General features: G+C 38.1%; 1 protein-coding gene across 8 annotated transcripts in view; it reads right to left on the bottom strand.

Moving 5' to 3' along the window:
* The window catches only part of LOC148222652 (uncharacterized), a 107,086-nt gene extending 85,301 nt beyond the window's left edge, over window positions 1–21,785 (bottom strand). For 3 of the 8 annotated variants that reach the window (XR_015805717.1, XR_015805718.1, XM_088170830.1), the window contains exons 1-2: window positions 15,589–15,728; window positions 14,637–14,762 (exon numbers count right to left, since the gene is read on the bottom strand). Coding sequence is in view for 1 of the 8 variants with exons in the window: in XM_088170830.1 (XP_088026956.1) it covers window positions 14,637–14,762; window positions 15,589–15,686 (224 nt within the window). In the remaining 7 variants the exon portion in view is untranslated. Of the gene's footprint in view, window positions 1–10,138; window positions 10,213–14,636; window positions 14,763–14,858; window positions 14,963–15,547; window positions 15,729–17,959; window positions 18,044–21,671 lie in introns of those variants that run through there. The other 5 variants (XR_015805724.1, XR_015805723.1, XR_015805720.1 and 2 more) reach the window with 4 other exon arrangements.
* Window positions 21,786–26,722: the final 4,937 nt, after the last annotated feature.

Here is a 26,722-nt window from a genome sequence, read left to right as displayed (position 1 = left end):
AAGCAGGCCCCACAGAGCCTGTGCTAAGCTCAGACCCAGCCCTGGTGCTTTGAGCCCAACCTGGAGACTTGGAGAGATGAGGCTGAGCCACTCTCCTGTGGACAAAGGGAGATACCTGCTCATAAACAGACATTTCCACATGTGCACCAAGGGACACTCCTCCACCACGAGCCATGAGCAATCAGAAGAAAAGTTGGAGTAACCCTGGGATGAAAGGGCACTAGCACACTGCTAACATGACCTCAGGGCTCTCTACCTTGCATTTTTAAGATTGCCATTCAGCCATTTTATGTCCCTTAAACTCTCTACTGCCTGCAAACCATATTTTATCCATCCCTTATCAAACACTTTGTGGTTACACTTCAGGCCAGATCTAAGCAAAGTTATTAATCATCTGTCAAATAAAATTGCCAGTCTGCTCCATCCTTATTCTTTTTCAATAAAGATCAATTGAAACTGCGCAAAAAATGTCAACAAAGTCAAATCTTTTAAAAAGAAAGCAAAATGAAAGAACTGTAAGCTGTGGTCCAACACACTTTAAAGTAACTAAGCTGTGGTTTTGGATTTGGACATATCTAAGCCAATAGGGGTGGTATTTGTTATTATTTATTGCTTAAATGTGAATCTTTGTTTTCTTTCTAATATGCCTTATGGAAGAAAAAGAGACATCTGTGCTAAAGTAACCAATCCTTATGGGTGGGGAAGAAACCATCTGGGTTAAAGTAACCAGTGTTTCACTAATTCTAAATCAAGAAGCAATAGCTACATGAAAAAAATAATGGTGTCTTCTTTAAATTAAAGCACTGAATTTGAAAAGCAGCCTTCTAATCTTTTGGTACAATGGATTTATTCACAAATATGTCCCTAACAAAAATCATATTGCAATGCAAAGCTGATGTGTGGACAAGCTAAATCCCAAATTTCTATTTTAAGCTTTGTCACACAAACATTGAATAAGTTTTGGACACATAAAAATCAGCAAGAATGGCTATTGTAGTTACAGTGCTGAAACCACTCAAACTGACTTCCAATTAAAAGTCAACAGGATTTTTATGCTGAAATTTATCAAGTATTTTTGAAAAAAAATTTATTGCAACATTTGCCTTTCAGTTGTTGCCTTGTTGCAAGAATCTCCTTCCCATCTTCTGTGATCTGTGTAAGTGCGTAATTGTCTTTGTCTCATAGGGTTACCCACTTGGCCTCATGTCAGGCAATAATTCTCTAATCCATTGTCAATGCTCCATTTCCTTCTACCATAAGCAATGTGGCATTGACTGTCCTCTTGCATGTACCAGCAAGACTGCAACCCTCTCTGCAGCTCATCAGATCTTTCCAGCAAGGTGCCCTGCCTTTTGCCCAGGTTGGGGAATGTTCAGGAGCAGGAAAGCTCTTGAGACACTTAACCACATTTCCCAGCCCAGACTGTGTCTCCCTGTACTGCTGACAGCCACAGGGGTCACTTCTGCTTTCCTCCAAATGGCATTTTCTTCTGTCTCCAAGAGCTTTGAGTCGTCTCAGCCTGTCTTTCATGGGAGATGAAGCCTTTGTCCCAAGATGTTGCTAGCCACCACTTCTTGTGACATCATTTCTCTCTTCTGTTTCATTATCTTACAAGGTAGGTGGCAGAGCAAGGAATGAACCATTAATCCATGAAAACAAGTGCCTGCTATCTAGGGAGAAGCTACATTTGTGGAGAAATTGCTGGTTTTGGAGCAGCAGAATAACAGCAAAGATGAGCCCTGAAGGGGTCTAAGCCAGGGTGATGTGCTGCTTTCTTTGTGCTGTGAGGAAGGAGGGGTTTAAAGTCCAAGTAAATGAACAACTTAGGTGTTTATCCTGGCTCTTTGAAAAGCTCTGAGAAGCTGACTATCATTCCTCAACTCCAAAGATACTCTTTATGATAGTGACAGGGGAACAAATCAGCTGCCAGATGATGTCAAGCTAGTGATACGTTTCTGCCTTTTGACAGCCTGAGCCAGACCTTGGTTTTTTCCTTGTCCTGTAATTTTAACCTACATATTCTTGTACATGAACATGCTTCAGTGAAACTCTGCTTGGCCTCTACAACATCAGGCCCTTCTCTGAAAAGCCAAAGCCCAAATGTATATCTGGTATTTATTGCACAAAATTCTTCAAGAGGGAAACTGCCTTTCCATCAAACTTCTTGAGGCACAAAAGTACTGTGGAAGATTATTTATTGATATGGCTTGGATCCAAAATTATGCACAAAATAAATATTCATATCATCATTATTGCTTGGCTTTGACTGCTTTTCTCAGGAGGCCATAACAATCTAACTATGACTAACCTGGCACAGGCCTTTCATTGACAGAACTGTATGTTTGTTCTGTTTTATACTGTCAGTGATGTATAATCAATTGCTGCTCCTTGATTTGTATTGCCTATGGCACTAGGGAAAATTAAAATTAGCATAAATTATAACATTTAACCTTTCAGTACTAGCATGAGATGATATATAGGCAAATGGCAGGGTAAAAGAATCATTTCCACAATGTACCTTTGAAAAATGCATGCAAGTGAAATGAAAGAAGAACTTATGACAATGTTAATTAACATTATGGCATCTTAATGGACTCATTTCATTGTAATGTTTGAAAAATGAAAAATAAGATTATTAGTCAGGTGAAATCCAACTGAGAAAAGTGCTGTCTGGGTATCTTTTGCCAAGTGGAGATTTTACAATGAATCCACTGTCCGTGTGGTGTTGCCCTCCTTGGAGCTACATATCAGGAGGCAGCAGCTTCAAAGGACTGCAGAAATAATGTCCTTTTCTGATGCTCTTTGGTCCTCATATTTAAAGCAAATGTTGGGACAGGATTTGCCTTAATTAAAAATAAATGTGTTTCACTGATGCTTCCTGAGGTATGCTGAAAAGTTGGGCTGAAGCAATTGCCCTTTGTTGTCAGGAAAACACCTTGCTGTGGATGAACACTGCTGCAGTTCATGTTATTCATGCTATAGTTCTCTTTTCTTTCTAAACATAACTCTTTCCATTTAAATAATGTTCTCTTACACTTATGATTATTTCTAAATCTAGAAGGGGAAGAGCAATACAATCTAATCCCCTTAGTTGTTAACATGTGAAAATGTGATTAAAAGGTGACTATAAATAAATATAAAATGTATTCCATTTTCCACATAGTTTTATTCCTTTCATGAATGTCTACAGCAGTTAAAGTATGAACAAGTGATCTAATCCCACTTACTTCTGGAACATATAAAGGATAGCCATAACCTACAGAGAGACAGACAGATATATGGATGCACAGACAGCATAACATTTTCAAGGTTTCTGGTGAGAGAATCCTTGCAACAGATGTATTTTTTAATTTAGGATTTTCAGTATAGGCTTAGATCATTCATAATTATACTCTCAGACAAGGAGGGCGGTATAAATAAAACTTAATGGAAAGGAAACAGTCTGTAGAATAAGCATTTTCTTTGAATCATAACAACTCTTTGAATTTAAAAAAGAGGCTTTCCTTGAGGGATTGGATGAAAAGCATTTAAACGTGGCAATCCTTCCCACTTTCTTCTTTGTCTGAGCAGATGGCTGCTGGTCAGAAAAGGCTGAATTTGAAAAATACTAATTTTCAGGTTGATTCTGGCCCTCAAACATAGAACAAATGACCAGCACAGAAATAACAACAGCAGAGAGAGGCAGGAAATCAGACTGGTCTCTGAGATCTCGTGCTCCTACTGAAGAGCTGAAAAATTATGCAGAAACTTTAAAAAAAGTGCACTAGAAAAATAGCTCAAAGAAAGTAACCATAGGACCTTACTGCTCCAGATTCTGGCCATATACAGGCACTGGGACTTCCTTTCAGCTGGAAGGATAACAGCTTTAAGTCTCAACAGAGGGAAAGAGGGTGCCTGGAGTAAGGCCTTTTTGCTGGGGGCTCTGATAATCCAGAGACAAAAGTCAATAGTGAATTCCAGAGCAGCAGCTGTGATGTTTCCATCTGGGGACCAGAAAACATCTGAATGAATGAGAGAAATGATCTAACAATCAATAACTTTTTTCAAGGCATCACAAGAAGCCTTTGAACAATATCACAAGAGGGAAAAAAAAGAGAGAGAAATGCTGTTCTAATGGAGGGGAAAATGAACCCACAAACAAGACCAAATTGACATACAGTATAGCACTATGTTCACAGGAGTAAAAAGGAGAAGAGTCTGGGAACTGAGAGTTTCAGTCCAGAAAAAATATTATTTTAAATGTTCTTAGCAAGCTTGACTATGGAAAAAAAGTCCACTGACTGTGGTGAAAAAGAATTGTTGCTTTATTTAATAGAAATTATTACTTCCAAAGTCAAGCTTCACATTTTACTAGACCAAAATTTTGTTCTATTATGCAGATGACTACATCTTGATCAAAGGCAAAAGGTAAGATGAAAGATCACCTGTCTGTTAGGGCAGCAGGGGGAAAGGGTTAATAAAAGAAAATGTTAGCAGCAAACTCGAGATCCTGGTTCTTTCTCCCTGTAGTCCTTACTGGGACAGCAGTGTCCAGGCTACACCGGTGAAGTTTTATAAATTACCCTTCCAAATGCAGTGTGGTGGAAATAGAGGATGGTGAGGTCAGAAACCTTTTCTTGTCATCTCATACCATTCTCATAGAGAAGGTGTAAGCTGAAAAAGCAGACAAAGGGAAAAAAAAAAAAAAACCAAAGCCTATTTCAGACCAAAGCAGGCTCAACAGTGGAGCAACCTGCAATAGAACAGAAATCAGCTCAGGTATTTGAGGTTGAACAGAGTTCTTTTATAACTTGCAGATGGCTGAAATCATTTGTAGGATTTAAGAATTTGCTGGTCTTGGTTAGTGTCCAGAAAGTCAGGAAACAATAAGAAAAACCAGCTTTTATATGTATTCCTGGTTTCAATAGTTTCCAGGGAGCGTTTATATGTTGTCTAGAGATAAACTTCAACCCAGAGTGATGCAGTTGCAAAGTATTCATCTCCCAGATAAGGTGGGATATTAAATGGAGGTGTTGTAATGGAGTAAATGAGACCTACTGCTTTGTGAAAGCATCACAAAATAGCTGCCTGACCTTCTCATAAATGAACCTTCTGGCAAGATAACTGGTAAAGAAGTCATAGGAAAAAAAAACAACAAACAAAACCAAATAAAACAAAACAACCAGCAGATGTCAAAAAGTCTCCAATGCAAAATCTTTATGTCAATCTCAAAATTCCTCAAAAATTCTATTGTAAATTCTCTTGGGCCTTTCTATGTGGTTTGGTTTTTTTCAAAACAACTGTTGTGGTTCTGTTATAAGAAATGTATTTCATACTTCATGCTTAGTAATATCACTCTAATACACTCTATTTATAAAAGGAACATATGTAACGTCTAGTCCATATAGTTACACCAAAAAAAATTCTGAAAATCGAATGAAATTTTGACAGCGTTTGCAGATAGTCTTAGGGAAATGTATTCCTCATTTAGTTCATTTGGAGTCCAGTAAACTCTGCTCTTTCTTCACTGGAAAAGTGCAGGTCTTCGGGACACTGTGGATCGATCCTCACTGTTTTGTAGAAATACGCAAAATAGGAGATATCTATTGTTTGAAGAAATAAGAAAGTCAGTTCCCAGCAGCCAGGTGCTGTCAGAAGGCACCAGTCTGTGGGGCAAGGGCAAGCAGGGAGGTCTATTTCTGGGAAGGATCACGGGAGTTCCCGCCTAGAGACCAGAACTTCTCTGCCTAGTAAGCATCCTGAGAAACACTTCCTTGAAACACAGTTGAAAATAATAGTCCTCATATTTTATGTCAATGGGTAATTTCAAAGATAAGCCACAGCTCTCTGTGTATTTTTATGAAGGTAGGAAGCAGTGGATGAAATATTTCAGAGCACTAGAAGATTAATATTACTGTGGGATTCAAAAGTTCAGGTGTAGAGTTTAAACACGGTTGTAATGAAACTTGGTCTCTCTGTGCTGTGAAATACACACACCCTAATTACTTCATGACATTTCTCACACAAACCCAAATGCAGAATATTTTATCACATTAAATAATTTTAAAAGTCATGGACAGATGAAACGCCATCAAGTATATGAACTTTAAACAATATCTTTGTGAATCACCTGAACTCTACAACCTTCCAACCTCCCCCTGCTAAAAAAGCATAACTTAATGTTATGATTTTCAATTTCTAAATGTAAGGCAATTAAGAAATGCTGAATTGCATCACAAGGGATTCTGCAATCTTTCCAGAATGGATCAAGTCTTAGATTTACAAATTATGTCTTACAACTACTAAAGATATAATTCACATGTTTAAGGCTCCTGAGATGCTTAATCAATAATGCTCTGAGAAAATGTGTTTTTAGAGTCTATGAGCCATTACCCATCAAAAGCTGTAGGTTTGTAGCAGGAATGTTGCTATCTTCATGTGGAAACTCATCAATGCTTATTGACATCTTCTGTTTAATTGCAATTTAAATCATGCTATATTTCATTAGATCTCAAAATAGATTACAATGCTCCATTAATTTTGTAGTTGTGTATGGGAAACTTCTACTAGTGACTCTACGGGTCATATTTAGGCCTTGGTTTCTGAAGTGAGCTCCTATTGACATCAGTGTGAGTTCTGCACATGGACTGAAGGCATGACACGGCCCATTATTCTCAATTTTCCATAGTACAGTTCTCTGAGAGAACACATCACAATAGAAATTGCTTATCTGGGATGCATCAATAAATATATTCCAGGTTTATTATCAAGATTGAAAAAATTCAAACATTTTCTGTACCCACATAGTCACACTTTTTCTAAATTATATTTTCTTTCCTTTTCATTCCTTTCAGATATAACATACAAAACCATCCACATGAAAAAGAATCAGCTGATGAAAAAGCACATCACTTATATTACCAGAAGAGCAAATGAACAATAGATCTTAACTAACTACAACTGGGAGCTCTGTCATTGATTTCAGATAAAAATAATTTCATGGAAGCTTTCTGCTATTCTATTTCACAATAGTGAGAAAACTTATTTTTAAAAAATGTTAGGTGCATGTTGGCCCAAGGTGGACTGGCAAGGAGTGGAATGAACTTGTATTGGAAGTAATACAAGTTGGCAATAGTGGAATGAAGGGTGTATTCATTAAGGGGAGGCAGAGCACAAGGTGGTGAGAAGTAGGATATAATTAGCAATGAAGGTGTAAAACTTAGTAAACAAAAATATACTGAATCAACAGGAAAAATTGTAATGTTTAGATTTTTTTAACTGTGAGGGTAAAAATAGTGGTGATTCTGTTCTCTGTGCTATTCACATGGAGCACTGTAACAGTGTTAGAAGTAACTGATTAAAGTTTGGTTAAAGAACTTCGACCCTGCAGCTTTTATGCCACGCATTGGGAATGAACTCCAAGCACTTGGGGCTCATCCAGACCTTGAAGACACAGCCCTCCCTAGAGGCATGGCACTGCTTCTCCTCAAGCTGTGTTCTTGCAAGTTAAAATGTGGAAATGGTGCCCAGTACTGTACACTTCTTTGACCCTACTGTTACCTGTGGAGTGGCAAACCAGACTTGTATTCAAAGCAAATTATACATCATCCTAGCAATAAGATTTGAGGGTTCCTGAAGATTTTTAGACCACACTCAATAAGGAGTTCAGTTCAAGGCAGTTTAGCAACAGAAACAAGGCTTGATCCAAGGGAGAGCAATGAGCAAAAGCAGAGAGCAGTGAGGGAAGGCAAGGACTTCTTGTACCTGCTGATGCCAGGGCAGCTAAGACAGAGGCAGGAAATAATCTATCCCTTTCCTGGAGCTGGCTCTCCACACCATGGACACTGCATGTCCCAGCCCCTCCTTTCTCCCTCACTGCAGTACCCAAAACAACTGCTTCTCTGCCCAGAACCAGTCCTAAGCTGGGGCAAGCCCAAAGACTCATGGCATGCACACAGGATCACCAAGGTGCAAACACTGTCTTGTTTTCTTTGGGTGCAGCTTGGGAAAACCAAGAGCAAATAGGCAGCTTAAGTTAATATTCAAGCCCTGGTTTACTACCTCAGAGGAAAGTGAGGCACATTTTTAACTCGAGCTAGATACTGATTAAAACTAGGACAGAATGATTTTAAAAACATAGAGACAAAACCTGAGGAAACCATAAACGTGCCTTTACAAGTATCCAAGAAAGTCTGCAAAACTTCGAATATTTTCAGTCAGCACATTCATCTGTACCAGAGACACCCTTGGCCCCTCTGTACTCCCTTCAGAACATTAGCACTTCTGGTAGATATTCTTCAGGAAGACAATGATGCTGCTCTGATCTGAGCAGAGATTTGAGGTGGATCCACATTCCTTAGCCGCTTTAGAGACGTCATGAATGGCACCACTGCCCACATCACCCAGAACCTCATTTCCTCTGATTATAGCAAATCATTATAGTGATACTCATCCCCCTGACAGCCAATGAAACCAGCCAGTAAAGCTGAAGTTGTCCTGACTCCCCAAAAATTTCAAAAAGACGCACTGCTCTTTTTTTCCTAAGTGGAAGATGGACTCATCAGGGATTGGGAAGGACTTTACTTGTGTAAAATACATATAATTTAAGAATTGCATGGGGAAAAGAAGCAATGGACCATGGCACTGCTGAACTAATTCCTATCTATCCAAACGGTGTTTTTTCAGGATGGATAACCCATTGTTTACTTATTATACTGAACTTGTTAGTCACTGTGGTATGGATCAAAGAAATTGCCATGGCTCAACAGGTTGCTGCAAAGTCTTTAATGGATACTTTCGATGGACTACGTGTTCCTGTGCTGAAATATCTGCCCACATCTTTGATATTACATGGAGAAGGAAAATAAACTCTATCAGAAATAAACAATCAACACGGGAAACACAGAGAGCTTTGAACAGCATTCTGACTCCAGTAAGAATTTTCCCAGTAATGAATTCCATTGTCACCATTAACTCCAGCTGCAAAATGGAGGTTTTGAACACAGTCAAGAAGAATCAACAGTTGAAAAAGTCACTGCACCTATTTAAATCTCCATCTTCTTGTGTGATCCATTTTTACAAAGCACACGCTGAGTGCTGTGTATGAACCAACAAAGTGGTAAGTAAGACAGGAAGTACAGAGAAATCTGATACTGGAATAAAGGGAGGGCTGAAGCTAGCAGTGAGGATAAGGCTGAACCTAAGTGCTTACTGTACTTCCTTATTAAGGATTAGGCTTAGCCACAATCGAGCCACCTACTCACCCCGAAACACTCCTTCTCACTATTCTCCTCCTTTTTATCTTATACTGCAGAGGAGGCATGGGAAGTTTTGAAAGGTGCTTCCTCTCAGTGTCAAGAAGCTTTCTCATCATCACCCATTGTCCCTGCTCCTTCATTGTGCCTGTGCCTGGGAAACTCAGCACTTCTCAGCACTCTCATGGCTGGCAGAGCTGGATGGGAGGAGCGCAGTGCTGAGCTGTAGGATGAGCAGATGAGTGGAGCCTCTGAAGAAGACCTCAGTTCTCTTTCTGCTCCGGTTAGTGACAAATTTCTGTAGAATTGATGGTTGTCAGAAAGACTATCCTGTCTTTTGGCAGTGCTAGGACAGCACACTGGCTGTCTTTCAGCTACTGCATTCATTGTTAAGGTAAGGCCCCAGTCTTTTTCATTCAGGTGTGCCTTAAAAGTGTAGATCCTGCCCCTACTTTAGATCAGAGCCTTTTCTCAGGGCAGGATACACCTGGACAACCAAAGTCTGTCTCCCTCCTAATCAAGGAGCAGGGGAGCTATGTAGGAAGCCCATGCACAGCAACTAGTAGGCAGAAATGGGCCACTGGAGAATGTGTCAGATCTGGGATGGATCCACTGCTTCACACCACCTCAAGCCTCCTCATCCCTTGGCACAGGGACCACCCCAGAACACTCAGGGGAAGGGTTCTCATTTCAGGGACATTTCACACATTTGAAACATGAACTGGTAAAGTACACAAGTCTTAGTACAGAGGTGTCAGTGTCAGAAAGGAGAAGGGAAAAATAAGGAAAATATTCCCATTTAAGGAAGTATATGGCTGTAGGTGTGTTACCTGATATCCTGCACTCTGTTAAGCAGTAGTCACAGAGAAATTAAATCTGTTGTCTTCCAGTGCATATAATCATACCTCAGTATGAGTTACGTAGTGGATCCAATCAGAAGAGCAGAACACTTTAGGTGGTGCATAACTGTAGACTAAGCCTGGGTAGTAAAGATTTTATTTTGTCATATATTTTTTAAATTACATAGAAATATTAACAGAGTTTCTTCTTCTGAATTTTTTCTTTAATGACTGTTTTCAAAAGACAGTAAATAAATTAGCCTTTATTGATCATGAAGCAATAGAGTAGTTAGTACTTTTGATCCATGCAATTAACATAAAAAGATAATGTGTGAAATGCGCAAAGCATGTGCATCATGAGTGAGTATTGTCATCAGTAATCTCGCTTTTCAATAAAGAAAAAATTGTTTGGGGAAATTGGTCAAACAGCTATTGCTATTGCATCCACACACTGCTGATTTCTAATATTTTTTCTAAAGATCAGTAATGATATTCTATTAGGGTGATGAGACCAGAATTAATTTAAATAACTTTGTGCCTGATTCATGAAAAACAAAAAAATGCCTCCACAGCCAGGGGCCATTATTTCTGTAATTTTTCCATGGAAAAGTCATGGTCTTTATTCAACTTCCAGTTCAAAAAGAAAAGTTTTCAATTTATATAGCTAGGATTTTATCTTCACAATCAGCTCCAGAGGAATGACCTAACTACTAAAAGGAAACTGTCTAGCTCAGAAATACACCGAGCACACAACAAAACTCAAAACTATTTTCTTCTAAAATGTATTTATCCACACCCACTTCAGCTGCAAAGAGTAAAATAGGCACACAGAAGAAAACTGATACACTGATATATTAATAGGTCGTTTGCTTTTTAGACATCAGTATAATTGCCAGTATTGAATAAATAGAAATGCCAAAAAGTTTTTAAAAGCATGAATCTAAATAAAGATAGGAATTAAAATAAAACACAGAGACGTGTTGCACTTCTCTGATGTTTGAGCAGTATGTTCTGTTCAACAGCTCACATTTACTTGTTTGCTCACAGCGCATCTCTCAGCAAACTGAGCAGCATTGTAAACACCGCTTTCATTTCGCTCCTTCCCTTGCAATCTTTTTTTCCATCGTGAGCAAGAGCTGTGTACCTTGGAGAGATATCCCAGCCAGCTGAGAGACAAATGATGTGGGTAGCATAACTTTATGAAAGTGCAGTGGTTAAAGGAGCTGTATGAGAGATTCTGCTCGAACAAAATCAGATGAGTATTGCCTGCTGGTTAGAATATTCCTGTGAAGGCCAAATCATATCATATTTCAAATCTGGCAAAATATTTGCGATATTATTTTTACATTTTCCGGTATGATTTTTATTAAAGTGTATACTTGTTCGGTAAAGAACAAGTTCAAACCACCTACCACAAAGATATTATCCACACTTGTACTGGAAAGTAGTTTGCTTTCTAAAGTTACAAAGAATATTTAAAATTAATGTAAGAAAAACAACGGGGGAAAATAATCTCCTCAGTTTGTTTATAGTGTGCTTTTGACAGTGCTGTCTGTGTGGCCAGTGTTAGCGTTCCCTTTAGTTTCCCTTCGTTTATGTGTGCAACTTTCACAGCCACAGAGAGATTATTTGTAAAGATATATATATATGTAATTGAAAAACCACAAAACCTGGCCAAAAGATGCAGCGGAGGCCAACTCATTGAATTTTAATCCTGTTTTTAAAGGAGTAGATCACAAGTTTTTAGAGGTAGCTTAAACTTTTAGTACATAAAAACCTGCAAACTATGACTTTATTTTTTTTCAGAGAAGTTTTCTTCCCACTTCAGATATTAAATCTCCATGGGGGAAAATTTTCTTCAGGTGTAAAATGTTTTCTGAAAACAGAACCTACTCCCTGCTTTAATATTCCTATTTCAAGAAAGTAACTTACTGATCCCAGATGACAGCAAGGATACAAACAGTAAAATCTCTTTCACATCATTTGTTTAATGAATTTTAATAACACTTTACTGCTTTCTTTTCCCAGAAAATACATTTCTTTCCAAATGCTGCTCTCAGCAAGATAAAAAAGTGAAAGAGAAAAAGGTTCTTATTTGAGTATGGATTGCAGGGATCAGGCCCATCTTGGCTTACTTTCTGCTTAGCTAGCAATACAGCAAAAAAATATTAAAGACTCCTAAGGCCTTTTTCAGGTACATATACTACAGTTTCCTGCAGCTATAAATCCTTTTAGTTTAAAGAATTTCATCCCAATTACCAAAACTGTACATCTAAGCCCAAGGCAAATTCTTTCCTACTTTTTTGTTTGTAATTTTAATATTAGCTTTGCTTCCTAAATAGTTTCTTTAAGATCTTCAGGCTGTTTTACACTTTACTATTCCCTTTTTATGCATTTTCTGTCCTTAGATTTCTATTTAATACTTGTTTATGCATTTCTCAATAATTTTAAAACATAATCTCAAAAATAAAATCATACCTTTTCTGCTATGAAAACCCTTTGCTTTAATACAAATACAGTGATTTAAGCACCCTTCTGGGGTTTTTTAGCTGCTAGTGTTCCTGGTCTCAAATTTTAGCATCATTATTTAAAATGAAGGAAAAAAATCAACTTGCAATTTAGACAGTTACCAAATTACCAAAACTAGTGCAGCAACTCTTAATGAGTGAAACCATTAACAATTTTCTGACTGCAGCCCCTGTTCAAATACCTTGGACACCTTGTTAGCACAGAATGAGGTGTTCAATCAAGACACTGGGAATTGGAAGTACCAGGGCACAGTTTTGAGTGGTGATTACAAGGGCATGAGTGTGAGTGCCAAAGTAACAGTCTTCTACACTGCAGGAAGCTGAGAAACCTTCAAGTCTACATTTGTAAATCAGCCTGGATGATTACAGCAGTCACAAGCAAAGAACATATGAAACAATTATTTGCACCGTTCTTTCACTCTTTTAATTTGCTCTTAAAATGAACACAGTGATATTAAGAGCCATTAGTGCTTTGCCTTTGAAAATTTCCTGAGACTTCATATCTTTCCAAGCAGCATCTTAAATTGCTTAAAAGTAGAAATGTAACAAAGAACTATTGTTTTCTGATTGTTAAATCCCTTTCACATCAATAATCTAAGCTTACATTAGCATTCAGATATGTCTGAATTTTTTAGGAAGTATTTGGTTCATATGCAGAAGCAATATGATTTTACGCTTTCTACTTTTTTCCTTCTTAATTGCTGTGACAAAGACAGTTTGCCTTTCTTAAATGAGTAAATTTTAAAAACAAATTTTGTCACATTAATATTATGTTGCAGATACAGGTCTATGTCCATTCTAGTAAAGCAAGAAAGTACCACTCTTAGGTGTTAACTTTGCTACTTTAATTTTATGAAAAGAGTCCTTTATAATAATTTCCATACAATCCACTCTTTTTTTTCTTTAAATCCATAAACTGTAATCTGTGTAGAAATAAGCCTGAACATTTCTAAAACTCATATTTCAGACACAAAACTTGCAATTAGGAACAACTTTCATATTAAAGATATGGAATTATTGACTAAGAGAGGGATGAGAAAAAGCAAAGAATTAAATTATCCCTAGTGAAAAACTGGAAACACATAATCTATTTTTAAAAATTCAAAGTATCCTGATACATTTCTATACTTCATGGATATATAATATATATATATATGTAATTCTAATATTTCACTTGCCTCTGGTTTGAAGAAATAAATTGTGGTAGAAAGTATGTAAAAACTGCTGCTTTAATTTAAGAGAAATATAATGTTTCTGCTGCGAGTTTTTTGGACAGTTCATCTAATGCCTTTTATAGAAATAAGCAAAGTATATTATGAGCTCACTTAGCATCTCAGCTGTACTAATTGCTTATATAAATAGCACATATAAATTGATTTTTGTTCTTTTCGATCATCAAGAAACATTATGCAAGAACTTTTCACACAGGACCTATTTCTTACATGTATTATTGTAGGAACATAACATACTTATTTCAAATTAATACATTTTTGTAATAATTATTTCCTTGCATAATTCTATTTTGAGCCTTGCAAAAATAGCTAGTTCTCCAGTATGTTTCATTATGTCTAACAAATCCTGAAATACTGTCATATCAGTCTCTGGCTTTACTACTGGTCTCTGGAAACTCCCCAGAACAAATCTTTTAGCACTACAAGAAACAGATAATTCTGATTCTGTATCTAATATTTGAAGACTTAAAAATTATTAAAACAATACCGCCAACCTGCACTAAAACAAAACTCCAGACTGTGAAGTACTTCACTGTTAATGACACACTGGGGAACTAAATTATGCTGTAAGGAATGCAAAAGTGCAGCACTAGGGATCTAAATTATGCTGTAGGGAATGCAAAAGTGCAGCATCTCTGCTGCTGTTTCGCGCCTGGTTTTTTTCTATGCAACTTTAAATTATGTATTGCTGTAAATTTTGTACCTAAGGGTGCTGAAGCTTTCAGGTAATATTATAAAGTTTCATAGCACTTAAAAATATAGCTGAATATTCTTACCCCTCCCCCGCTGCCCAGCTATACCTACCAGCAGTTGGAAAAAGCAGTAATTGAAATTAAAGGCTCCTCCAGCACGTAGGAACGTCTGGGTTTAATAACCGGAGGGGTTTCAGGTGCAGAGGGCGCTGTTGATCGCGTATTCTGCAAGCATTTCCTGAGCAGGGAGAAAAACAGGGATCCACCAGATTAATGTTTATATTTTTAAGCTTTCCATAAAATGTCAGTGGAATTGCTGACATATAGATGCTACCTTCCACAGTATATGATGAGTTTCCTGAAATAAATCCTTTTCGTGGCAGTCTAGAGAGGAGATGCCAGCTATCGTCACCAAAGTGAAATGTTTTTCACTGTTTCCACTTTACAGTCCATTTACCAAGATTTTATAACCCAGCCACAAGGTTCCTTCCATCACACATTTTCATATAAAGATATTTCAGTTATTTTCGTTTTAAAAGAACACCAGATGTGTTTAAGTGTAACTTGCAATGCAAAGTGTGAAAACAATTCAAAACACATCACTTCAGTGGCATTCTTCTACATTTCTTTCTGAAATATTCTTTGCAGTTCATACCTAGTTGTTTCAGGTGTTTTACCCATAGCAAATTATTGTTAATAAATACACAAAAGCCAGTATAATATACCATTTACATCTTGAAATAATCTTCTGCACAATAACTTTTCTTTTGAGTTTTACATATGCATTTCTTAGCATTATACCTCCACACACGCAACAAACAGCTTTAAAGACATCATTAGTTCTTTGAAGTAAATTGTTTTCTAATTCCCTGTATAACGTCCTACATCTTCTCATGCTTTCACATTTTCTCTTTTCCCCCACTAATGGAAAAAAACTACCATACCTTAAAAAAAAGAGTGAAAAAGAAAAAATGTAAAAATCTTAAATGACAATTTAGATGCACAGAAAGCCAAGAAACTTACAGTTACAGCTGAAATTTTGATTTAAACTTGAATAATTATACCTAAGGCATTTGGCTGGACAGGAAAGGATGGTAATCCTGCAGTCCTTTTCTGGAGTCACTGCAAGTTCGACCTCAGTGGGAATTACAGATTTAGGCATCCTGGATCAGCTCCTGTACAGAGTTTCCTGTGCTACCTAAGCCCAACAGGGTGTATTAAAGCCAAAGCAACAGGCTTTGTCCAGTTCCAAGTTGCGACTTTAAATCAAACTAAACTGCTCAAGCAACTTTAAGTTCAACATTTATTTACCCGTAAAATCTGACCTTACCTAAAAAGTTATTACTTGAAAGAAAGGAATTGAAGAAGATTATGTGATATACTTTACTTTTCTTCTCCAATAAATTTTATTGATTCCTGTATTGCACTACAGTCTAATGCATCTGCATTTTAAAGTGTCTGCAAAGCATCCACATGGGAAATCTGATTTTTAAAATGAAGCTACTAGGTTAAACAATAAATTTTGGGAGAAATAAATTTCTCATGTGTCACTCCTGCTATGGGGTTCTCCAACATTTGCGAAACAAATTCCATATTTCAAAGAAACAAAAGACCATCAGAATATGTGACTGACCAAAATTGCTCTTTGCATGAGGTTTTTATTCTCCATTAGCCAAAACTTTACCTGGTTAAAACAGCGCCCACATTCTAATTAAAACCAGCCATTGATAGTTTTTCTCCTTGAATCAACACTCATTCAAAAGTTTCCCACCTGATAAAGGCTTTAATATAACCGAGACAAAGTTGCATTTTATGATTGGCAAGTTCTTTGCGCCCCAGCTACCCCCCAGCCTGGTGGAGTGGGGCTCCGAGATGCATTTTGGCCCTGTCTTTATGTCAAATCACTGCCATCAAAACAATGGCGCATATTACATGAAAATCTTGTGCAAATGAGCCATAATGGAAGTGAATGACAATCTCGTAAGACCGTGCAGCAGGATTCTCCTTTGATCTGAAATATTGTTAATCTTTCTCAAACATAACACTAAGTATACTTGGCAAATCCTGGATGAGAAAGTCCCCGTAGCGCGGCTCTGCGGACAGCCAAGCACACCCCACAAAAAGAGGCACAGCCACGAGAGAGGAGCACACCGACACTCAGCCATCAGCTCTGCAATCGCCACAATTTGTTTACAATTCAAAGGCCTCTTCACCCATTTCCTTTTCCCGAAAACAAGCTAAACAATATGTTTATTTAGTCTTAATAATGGATATTTGCTGCTGGATCACAGCTTCATTTAATTAAGAAGCTGCGGTATTTAAGATATTAAAATCCATGTTTCGAAAAGGGTTTGCTTTTACAAAACACAGGCCTTATTTATTCACAGCTTAAGAAACAGCCTCACTCTAAATTATAGTTTTAATATGATGTTGCAGGGGGAAAGAAATTCTAGCAACGTAAGGCAAGATTTTTCATTGGTAACAAAAGCATGATATAGGAGTTTATACTTTCTTAATGATGCTTAAAGCAAAGATCTGGAACGGTATGTCTCAGATGAGGTCATGCATCAACTCCAGGAGAGTAAAAACCTCTCCTTAGACTATATTACAGCCAACTCACACCTTTTTGTTGTGCAGCCAAATATGCACAGCGTATGTAGACGAATGCAAACAGAGTAAATCATGTTGATTCAGTGCTAGTAGGAAATATGCCTCTTCAGTTGTGTGCTGCTTTTGAAGTACTGCCTAAAAATCAGTCTTGGGCTTCAAAGAGAGGGGATTATAGCCTTTATCCAGCAATTAATATGGCTGAAACTCAGAATGTCAGCACCTGACGACTATACAGGCTGGACAGTAGCCTAGTAGGGGTCCAGTCCCCCTCAAGAATTGGAATTTACAATAAAAATGAGTGCATAAATAATATAAATGATAATATATAAACTGAAATATTTTGGAAAGGGGCACAAAATTTTAACTTCTAATGACCTGTCTATATTTTGACATGCAGGGAAGAGGGGGAGTTGTGGTGTCCCTTGACCTTTAACCTGCCTTATCCACCTAGATCATTTTAATCTCCCACCAACTGTTAAGCAGAAAAGAGTGCTATTAAAGAGAAAGCTATTCCTTTTGCCTTCTTACATAGATCAGATGACAACCTCTCCAAGTCCCTCCTCTCTGTCAGAGTTCAAGGGTTCAAAAATGGTCAGAATATCAAGCAACAGAAAGCCAGCAGGACTGCTGCAAAAAGAGTTTAAGGACTTTATATTATGCAAAGGGGGTTAAAAAAAAAAAGGGAGATTCCATTATTTTGAAGTTTTACTCCCTGATTTTTTTTTTTCAAATAGGTAGTTTCTTTTCAGAAGATCATAGAGCTTCTAATTTGAGGGGGAGGAAAATTCCTACGTTATTATGATATACCCCCAAACTTGTACCTACCTAATAATCTTTTCCATATTAATTCTTTGTATGTAGTTCCTGAGGCTCAGGTCACGTGCGCCTGTATTCATCAATAGCGTTGTACTGTAAATAAAATGAACACTTAACGATCTAGTTCTAGCCAATGTGTCAGGGGAAATAAAGCAAAATAAGATAAAATGAAATTAAATAAATTGGAGCATGCAGTCTTTTACTTCATAACCATCCTCAGATGACATTTCCACAATGCTACATATAGCACCCTATTCCTCAGGGAACATCCAAGCTTTCTACTATTTCTCATTCTTAACCATAGACAGTTGTTATAACACGTTTCTTCCCAGAATTTCCACTTGCTTTGAAGAAAATATCCCCTGAGTACCCATGCTTAATGTACTTATGGAAAAGCAACTCTATATCATGACAAGCCAAACAATATGGTTCTTTAATAAAGAATGTGCGATATTAAATGCAGAGTTCTTATTTCAAAATGGTAAAAAATCAGTTTGAGGGAAAGAATATAATTGCTCAACATAATATAAATGGAATGGGTGCAAGCTGAATGTAATTTTTAACAGAGCCCCACTTTCTAAATATACATATAATGTGTTTGTGTGCCTGTGCACAGAGACATGATAAACAATAGAATTTAGAAAACTGTGTTAGATTTTGGCTTTTGCATTAGGCCCTTCATATCCTGTGCATCCTAAATGCTTAACAATGTTTCCATTGTACTTAACTAAATACAGTAATGGTGGGGCAAGAACACAATGGCCTGTGCTCTGCCTTGGACAGCCGAGCCTGGCTGTGACAGCCAGTTTTGGCTGGGAAGGAGGCTTAGCCAGCCTCTTTGCACAAAAGTGCCACGGCAATATTGCCTAGACAGGCAGCAGGGACAGGAGAAAGGGATTTTGGATTAACATCTCATCTCATGAAGGACGGCACCTCAAACAGTTCAACACCTCCCTGGTGCTGCGCTGCCATGTCAGCATTAAGAATCGGCCCAAGTCCTGGTGGGAGACTTAAACTTGTGACCTTGGAGCCAAGAGGTAAGAGCACTGCTGGCTGAGCCACACTGTCATTATTGATATGTGCTTGCGTGGGCTGACATCAGTGTTGACTACAGTCTGACCTGAGAGTGGAAAATTGATGCCCCCACAGATTTTAGTAGTAACCCCATCTTGCAGAAAAGCTTAGGGCTTTTTTCCCTATTGGAATTTACCTCTTCTACCAGAGAGCTGCTGTTTCCAGCAGATGCCTAATCTCTAAGTACTGACTTCCTAAACACCTTAAAGGAATTGGAATGCCTTTCAGATATATCTGGATTCACAGTATTTAAAGGAGAAATTTTAGTTTAGCTTATAGTGTTTTCCAGGTAGAATGCCTTTTTATAGCAAAGTTCCTGGTGGACGAGGGAAGATTCCTATAGTATTTCCAATAATTAGGGTTAAATATTTATTTACATTTTACAAGGTAGTGAAAGACCTTTATGGCACCTTGCGCCTATATAAGCCAGGGTATTTTTCAAGGACACTTTAGTATTGGTAGATAGGATACAAAAAGGGGTAAGAAAAGTGTTCAAGTATCATGTGCTATGCACAGGAAAGGAAATCCCCTTGGGGAACGTTTTCATTAAATTACAACATACATAAATTTGATAGGGAAGAAATTATCCGTCTTGATTCTGCTTCTGCTGAAGTTGCCATTACCAAATTAGACAGTTGATGATTGCAGACTTGGACCCAGTCACTGAAGACTCATTCCAATTTGACAGTGATGCTAACCCTATTTAGCAGATGTTAAAATTTAAGCATCTGAAGACTATCTAGATTTGCAAAGTGATGATGTAAAAAGGAATTTTCTAGGGCTGAGGTACATTGTGAATGTAGATAGACTTTGGAATAAATCTTTAGCTAGCATTTCAGACAGGCTTAGATTTATAGTTTGATTTTTTTTTTATCAAAACTTATAATTGGTGCTTATCCCAAGCTGCTAGCACCACACCAAATTTAATTTAGAAGCACAAATCATAGCAGAAAGTGAAACTTTGCCAGATACTAGCAATAACAGTGCCAGCTAATTCTTACACATAAAAGAATCTCTCTCTCAGCAGATATCTCAGGGCAATCATATGTTCCTAAAGATACACTGAAAAGATGAACCAGTGATTTGATGGTGGGTAATATCCAGCAACCTTGTTTAATCAGATTTTAGCCTTCAAATCCTGCAAAGTCAGCTGGTTTCACGAGTTTCTGATTGCTTCAAAATCAGAGAGTGAAACAATGAATTAGAGCTGATCACCTACAGCTCTAATTCAGGACCAAACACTGGCAGTAAATATTCCAGAATGGGAATGTGTATACAAGCCTCAGCCTCATTTCTCCAGCCTAGATAGGAGGTTTTGAACTGTAACATCTTTTTTTCTATCTGTTCTCTTTTTTTGTACAATGTCTTTGCTTGTTTATTAAAATGTTCACTGCTGTGATCCTGTTTTTTACCTGGGGAGTTGAGTGGATTTAAGATGACACATAGCTGTATGAATCTTATATTTACTATGCCTTTGTAAAGATGTGCCTGGATGACCAAAAATAACTTTTATAAGCCAAGAACAAGTAGTGGAAAAGCAGGGTGAGGGAGACCAAGGGGGTTATGTGTTCTGCACAATGTGATAGATTTACAGGCTGTGGTGTGAGAGCTGAGTCTCTTCCTCAGGAAGCCATCCCAGTCCTGGAGAGCAGTCCTGCAACCTGGGACTCTTACTCCTGGATTCTGTGCTCTTACCCAAATGTCATTCAGTTGCTCAAATGGAGTTATCCCTAATCAGACAGATTTAAACCATAATCACACTGAAGACCTTCAACTGAGATTTTTTTTCCAGTAAAAACTTTAAAAGTCTTTGTCACAAATGAACTGAACGGATTTTGAGAGGTTTGGTCCCAATCTTGGTAATGATTCCATAAATTCAATTTGGATAGACATAAATCATATTTATGAAGCTAAAGAGTCCTGACCTGCAGTCCTTAGTTCATTGATATGGTTTGCTTCTTGTAAATGGTTTCTTCTTCTCTGAAATTCATGGGCCAATTCTATTATTATTATTATTATTATTATTATTATTATTCATTATTATTGAAAATCTATTCACATCCATGATTCTATGGATTACTGTACAAGGGACTTTGTTCTTAGAAGTGGTTCCCTTTAAGTTTGTCAGAAATAATAAGAGGAAACAACTTCTATATATTTCCCAAAACAAAAGCTCCAAAAATAGACATCAAGCAAAATATTAAAGTAAATATCTCAGATATTTTACTTATACCAGTGCTCATAGCTCAAAGCAATTGACCTCTCTCACCTCTTAGCAAAGCTTTTTTTTCTGGGCATTTTCCTTCCACATCTCCGAAGTGCAAGTCTACAACTCTAGCACTGCTTTGGGATATGGAATATCTGCATCTTTCTGAGTGCTGCACCTTGACCAGGAATCACACCACACCTCATCCTCGAGAGCCAGCAACTTGTGTGGAATCGTGCCATGAGCTGACTGGGATCCCTGGAATCCACCTACCCTTGCTGAAAGGCAACAACCAGAGAGACAGCAGCCTCCAGCAGCACAATCTTCCCCATATTCTGTGCCAGCCTTTTCTCCTCCTAGCTCCAAACCTTCATCTTTCTCTTCAGGTGTCCCTACCCTCCCCCAACACTTCACCAGCCCAAACCTTCCCACCAAACTCACACATCTGACCGAATCCATCTAGGGCACCTCGTCTTCACTTATTGTGTAGTTCACTTCCACTGGCACTGTCTCTATCTGTACACCTTTATCTTCCACACTGCTTCTGCCATTACCACTACCTCTATGCTGGAGATCTTTCATGTCGAAGCCAATTGCTATGGTTACAGGCAATCTGCTGTATGTTTCATCTCCAGGAGCTGTAAATGAGGGAGTTTTAACAGCATTTGAGTAAGCACTGCCTCTTCCTTACATGGAGAACACAGCCCCACTCAAATTCATCTATCCACTAGTTGCTGTTGTATCCTATATATTACACTAATTCTACCTAGATGTACAGATTGACAATGAGCTCGTATCTTGTGAGAAACAACAGCTACAGGACTTTTATGTTATGATCTTTTTCATTTTAATGGCGTACAGTTACCATTTCAGTCACACGCCTTTCTGGTTTGTGTACGCAAGCTCTGATTCCGACTGAAGTACGAGGGAGAAAAAGATTTTATCTTATTCATATCTATTTATAGTTCTGTAAAATGTTAGTGAACTAGAATATACATGCATCCTGAAAACAAACCCCACAATAAAAATTACACAGTGTGTTCGTTCTTTGTGCCTAAAGAAAATATTATTGGTAGTCCTGAAGTTTTAGTATCACAGAGATGAAGTCCATAGCAATTGAGAATCAACTAAAATATAATCTCAAACACCAGTCAATCCATTTTATTTCTGTGTGTGTGTTTGTAATAAGGATGGGAGAGTAGGAGGCATTTCAACTCTGAATTTGGATCTATTTGTACCAGTCTTAAAGATGGACAATACTGATAATACTAGTATTTGGATGTTTTAACAGGTGAAAGTCACACTAGCTAGAAAAACTGTTTTCATAATTGCAAATGCAAAACATGCCAAGTTTGATACTGCTACAATTTTGCATCAGAATCTGATAAAAACATTTTGCCTGATTTTATTTCACAAGGAATCCAGCCACAAATTCTTCCCATGATTCTGTGTAAAAAAAAAAAATCTTCTGATCTCTTATAAACCTCAGTGGAATCAGGATGATCCCCACACTGATCTTCACACTTTCAGCTCAGTCCAGGTGTCAACAGAGTAAATTATAGTCTGTCCACCCCTCAGATAAAACATTTAGTTGCTGCTGCCAGACCAGAGGGGCACAAAGGACCTCCAGCCCTAAAAAATTGTGAGCAGGAAGCCATGAAACCAAGTGGTCCTGTTTAAGGAGCAGCCATGGCCAGGCCAGAGCACATGGCTCCAGTGCACACCCAGCTCTGGGAGCTGCTGGGGACTGCACATCAGCACCCTCACATCAGCTCTCATGAATTAGTGAGGCAGGTCCCTGTCTTACACAGCAGTTGCACATCTACACAGAGTTGGATATTCTCTGCTGGTTCCTCATTCCACGGCACTGCCATCCCTGCCCTGCTGGGAGCTGCAGCAGTGTCTCAGTGTATCAGAACATAGCCCAGTGCAACACCTGCTCCCTGCATCCCAGCACTGCCTGCAGGGCAGGGGGCTGCTCATGGGCAGCTCATTCCACGCTGCCTTTGGCTGCCCTGGCTGCCTTCCATTCCTCCCAGCCCCTCACCAGCACTGCCCATCAGGAGGGAGTTCCTCTCTGGAGACAGGCTACAAAAATGCCCTGACACAGCTCACTCCCCATCCCCTAGTGCTCCTCACCCAGCTGGTGATGCAATCTAGTGCAGTGTGAAAATGGAATAACCAATGGGAAAACTATCCTCATTTGTAACAGCAGCATCGTATTTAGATTTGGTATAATGCAAAAATAAAACAAAGCTGGGCTTGAATTTGGTTTTCTGTCTGTAAAATCTTACAAAGGGATGATGACAGCTGAATGAAATCAATATATCCTTTAGGCAAATGACTTTCCCTTCCAAGAATAAATCTCTACAAAATAAGATTGTGCACTGTCATTTCAGGGCCCCAAAAAGAACATGATCTACAAATACAATATTTATTTGATTATATATTTTTAATAAACTCTCTTCCAGTTGATAATGTGGCCTTTTAAATCCCTCTCTCCTTGGAGTTTAATAACTTATGATTCACCCCTGACTTTGCTGTGAGTAGCACATTGAGAAAGTTATTACACACTCACCAAACTCCTGGAACTGGCAGCACAAAGCTGACCTTGGAAGGAGATGAACCTCAGCTCAGCAGCTGGCTCTGGCAGCCCCAGGAGAAGGGCCCTGGGCAGGACAGACACACTGGGTCCAGGCTGCAGCCTCTGCCCACAAAGCCAATGTGTGCTTTGTTTTGTCATGGGCTACGGGGGTACAACAACTGCACTGCAAGTCTTGGTGAATCTGACAACAAATAAATGCCCTCATCAGCTCCAAGTCTGTGTTTGTTCATCAAGTTAAATAATGTTTGAGAAGGTTTTTAGCACGAATTTACCAATGCAGTTTGGAAATTTTCACCTAAAAATCTTAGACCTGCTTTTTTCTTTTTTTTTTTTTTTTTTTTTTTTTTTTTTTTTAAAGCATCAATTGATTCCCTCTTCTAAATTTATGGAGCATTTCACACTGTTTCCTGCTGTGGTCGTCATCACGTCTTGGCCAGGGGATCATGAGGAAGCAAGGCATGAATGGCAGAAAACCCTGTGGCTGTCCTTATCTACAGAATGGCAAATACAAGCTGAGCTCTGTGCAAAGTCTGCTGGGCTGTCAAACAAAAATTACAAAGGGTTCCCTTCTTTCAGTGAAGTAATATATTTCTGACTTTGCAAAAATATTTTACTTAGCCACAATTGCATCATATCTGAAATTATTTTATGACCTGAGGCATGTGTAGCAGGCCCATCTGTTCTCTCATAGTGGCTCTGAGAGGACTGTCACTATTTCATTCAGTGTTTAAAAATTCCAAAACTGAAAAAACTTCCATATTTGTTAATGAGATTTACCAAAAAAAGAACACCACCAAAAAAGAGAACATAAATACCCTCTTTCCAAGCCAACATTTTAACTTTTCAAATATAGCCACACAAACCTGTAACAATTGTCTCTAGAAAAGCAACTGAAATCCAGCTAGCAATGAAAGGAAAAGTGGCTGAAGGTTAAGAGCTATTTGGTAAACTACAGCTAGCTTTTACACTTGTGATTTTTAAGAACAAACCTTTAATTTTGAAATTCACAGTCTCTCCACCATTACAAGCCCCTTCAGGGCAATGATCTATCAAGTTCTGACTGTTTTAAACTGTTTGTGCTAGATTCAGCATCTATCACTCCTCAGACTTGCTGCACATTTAGCCACAGAGCCAAGAAACAATAATTTTCAATTAAGAAACCTGGAGAAGACTTGGGGACTTGATTTATGGTGCATGACTAATTATCAAATAGCTAGCCTAATGAAAATTAAGCTGCTGGTTACTACAAAGATTTAACTTCATTTTCTTGAGAAGAAGCTGATATGACCCAGAATATAATTTATTGAAGTTTTATTATATATTTTAAAACAGCAGAAATTATCTAATTAAATTTTTAAATACAATTTAAAATTTTCTCATTTTTTACATTACACTGTAATGAAGATGGCTCATGTAAACTTATATCAGAATTAAAAGCTTTTTATTGCCTGAAGTTAAAGTGTTTCCTTTTGGATGGTGATGAAAGAGATAGGAATATGAAGGGCGATATGACAGAAATTGCTTTTAAGGCTCAGTGCATTTACAAGCAAAAGATTCTATTCAGAACAGAGCTGATGCACAAAAACTAGGTTCAATACCTAGAGTATTTTATATGTAAAATCCTGGTTACATATTCTGTTTTAGAATTAGTTCTGGCAATCTTTAGAAAATAAGTAGGAGAATGCTCTGATTCTTATTTAGTTTTAATTCTTTGTGGGCAGGATTCACAGCTTAAAGAAATCAGTGGACTTTCTTCTCTCAATTATTTTCTTCCTGCTTATAATGGTCTGTTTCAGGGCTGCAAGGGTCCAGCTTTGTGGCTGTGAGTAGCATGCGCTCATCTGAGCAGTCTCACTAGAAACCTCCATGGAGGAAGAGGAAGGTTTACAATGAGGCACTAGGAGTGAAGGCAGAGGCCTCTTAATTACTATTTCTGCAGTGAACTGTTGGATGGAAATTCACAACACTATACATTTAAGGTCTCCAATCATGCAAATATTACATTATTAAGCAGGAGGAATTAGCAACCTTTTAAGTACTCAATGCAAACAACTCTGTATAAGTCAGCAGTCACTACTATTTTTACCCCACACATTGACATTAACTTTCTCTGGTGTCCATGGATCTATATAGAAAACGAAAATGAAACAATAAATTCTTCAAATAACACTCATTTGCAGAAGTTAAAAACCAAAGGTATTTTTTCCAAGGAAAAAACAAATCTATTCCTATGGAAGAAACCAGACTTAGTTTGATGTGTGTCACTGCAAACAATTCTCCCTCTGCTCTAAGCCCTGCACGCAGCACTCATTGGCTTTGTTTTGTGCACTTAAGCAAAACAATGGGGAAAGAAATATCAAGGTGAAATGACATAACCCCCTAGATCAGAGCAGCTGGTAACAAGACTGCTCAGGATCGTCACTAAAGATACTATTCACTGAAAGGGAGAAAAAAGGGAAGAGGAAAGGATAACTTGATTTATTCAGGAAATTGCTTGTTTCTTCAGAAGGTCTTTATGGGGACCATCACTTTATGTTAGAAGACAGCTGGTGACCAGAAAGGGAGTGGGAATTAAATTAATTTCCTATCTAACTCTTTAAAGATCTGGGTTCTGTTCAAATAGATGTACAGATATATACAGAGAGCAACTGATGCTTTTCCTTCAGTTTCCCAGTTGCAAAAACAGCCTAAACCAAGACTGTATATTTTTAGCATTTTCCATACTGAGGCAGCACTAAATCCTGATTAGCTCCAGTTTGGCTGGGAAAACTCTACCTACACAAATTTCCCTGATGGTTTCAAGGCCCTACGTGCTTACATGTGTGTTTACAGACTTTATAGCTCGAATGGGGGACTTTCTCATAACAGGTTTGATACAAGATGAGAG

Source organism: Sturnus vulgaris, chromosome 10 (genome assembly GCF_052056855.1).
Source record: "Sturnus vulgaris isolate bStuVul1 chromosome 10, bStuVul1.hap1, whole genome shotgun sequence".
Lineage (NCBI taxonomy): Eukaryota > Metazoa > Chordata > Aves > Passeriformes > Sturnidae > Sturnus > Sturnus vulgaris.
Note: the sequence above shows the minus strand (reverse complement) of the source record. Positions and strands in the feature narration are given on the sequence as shown.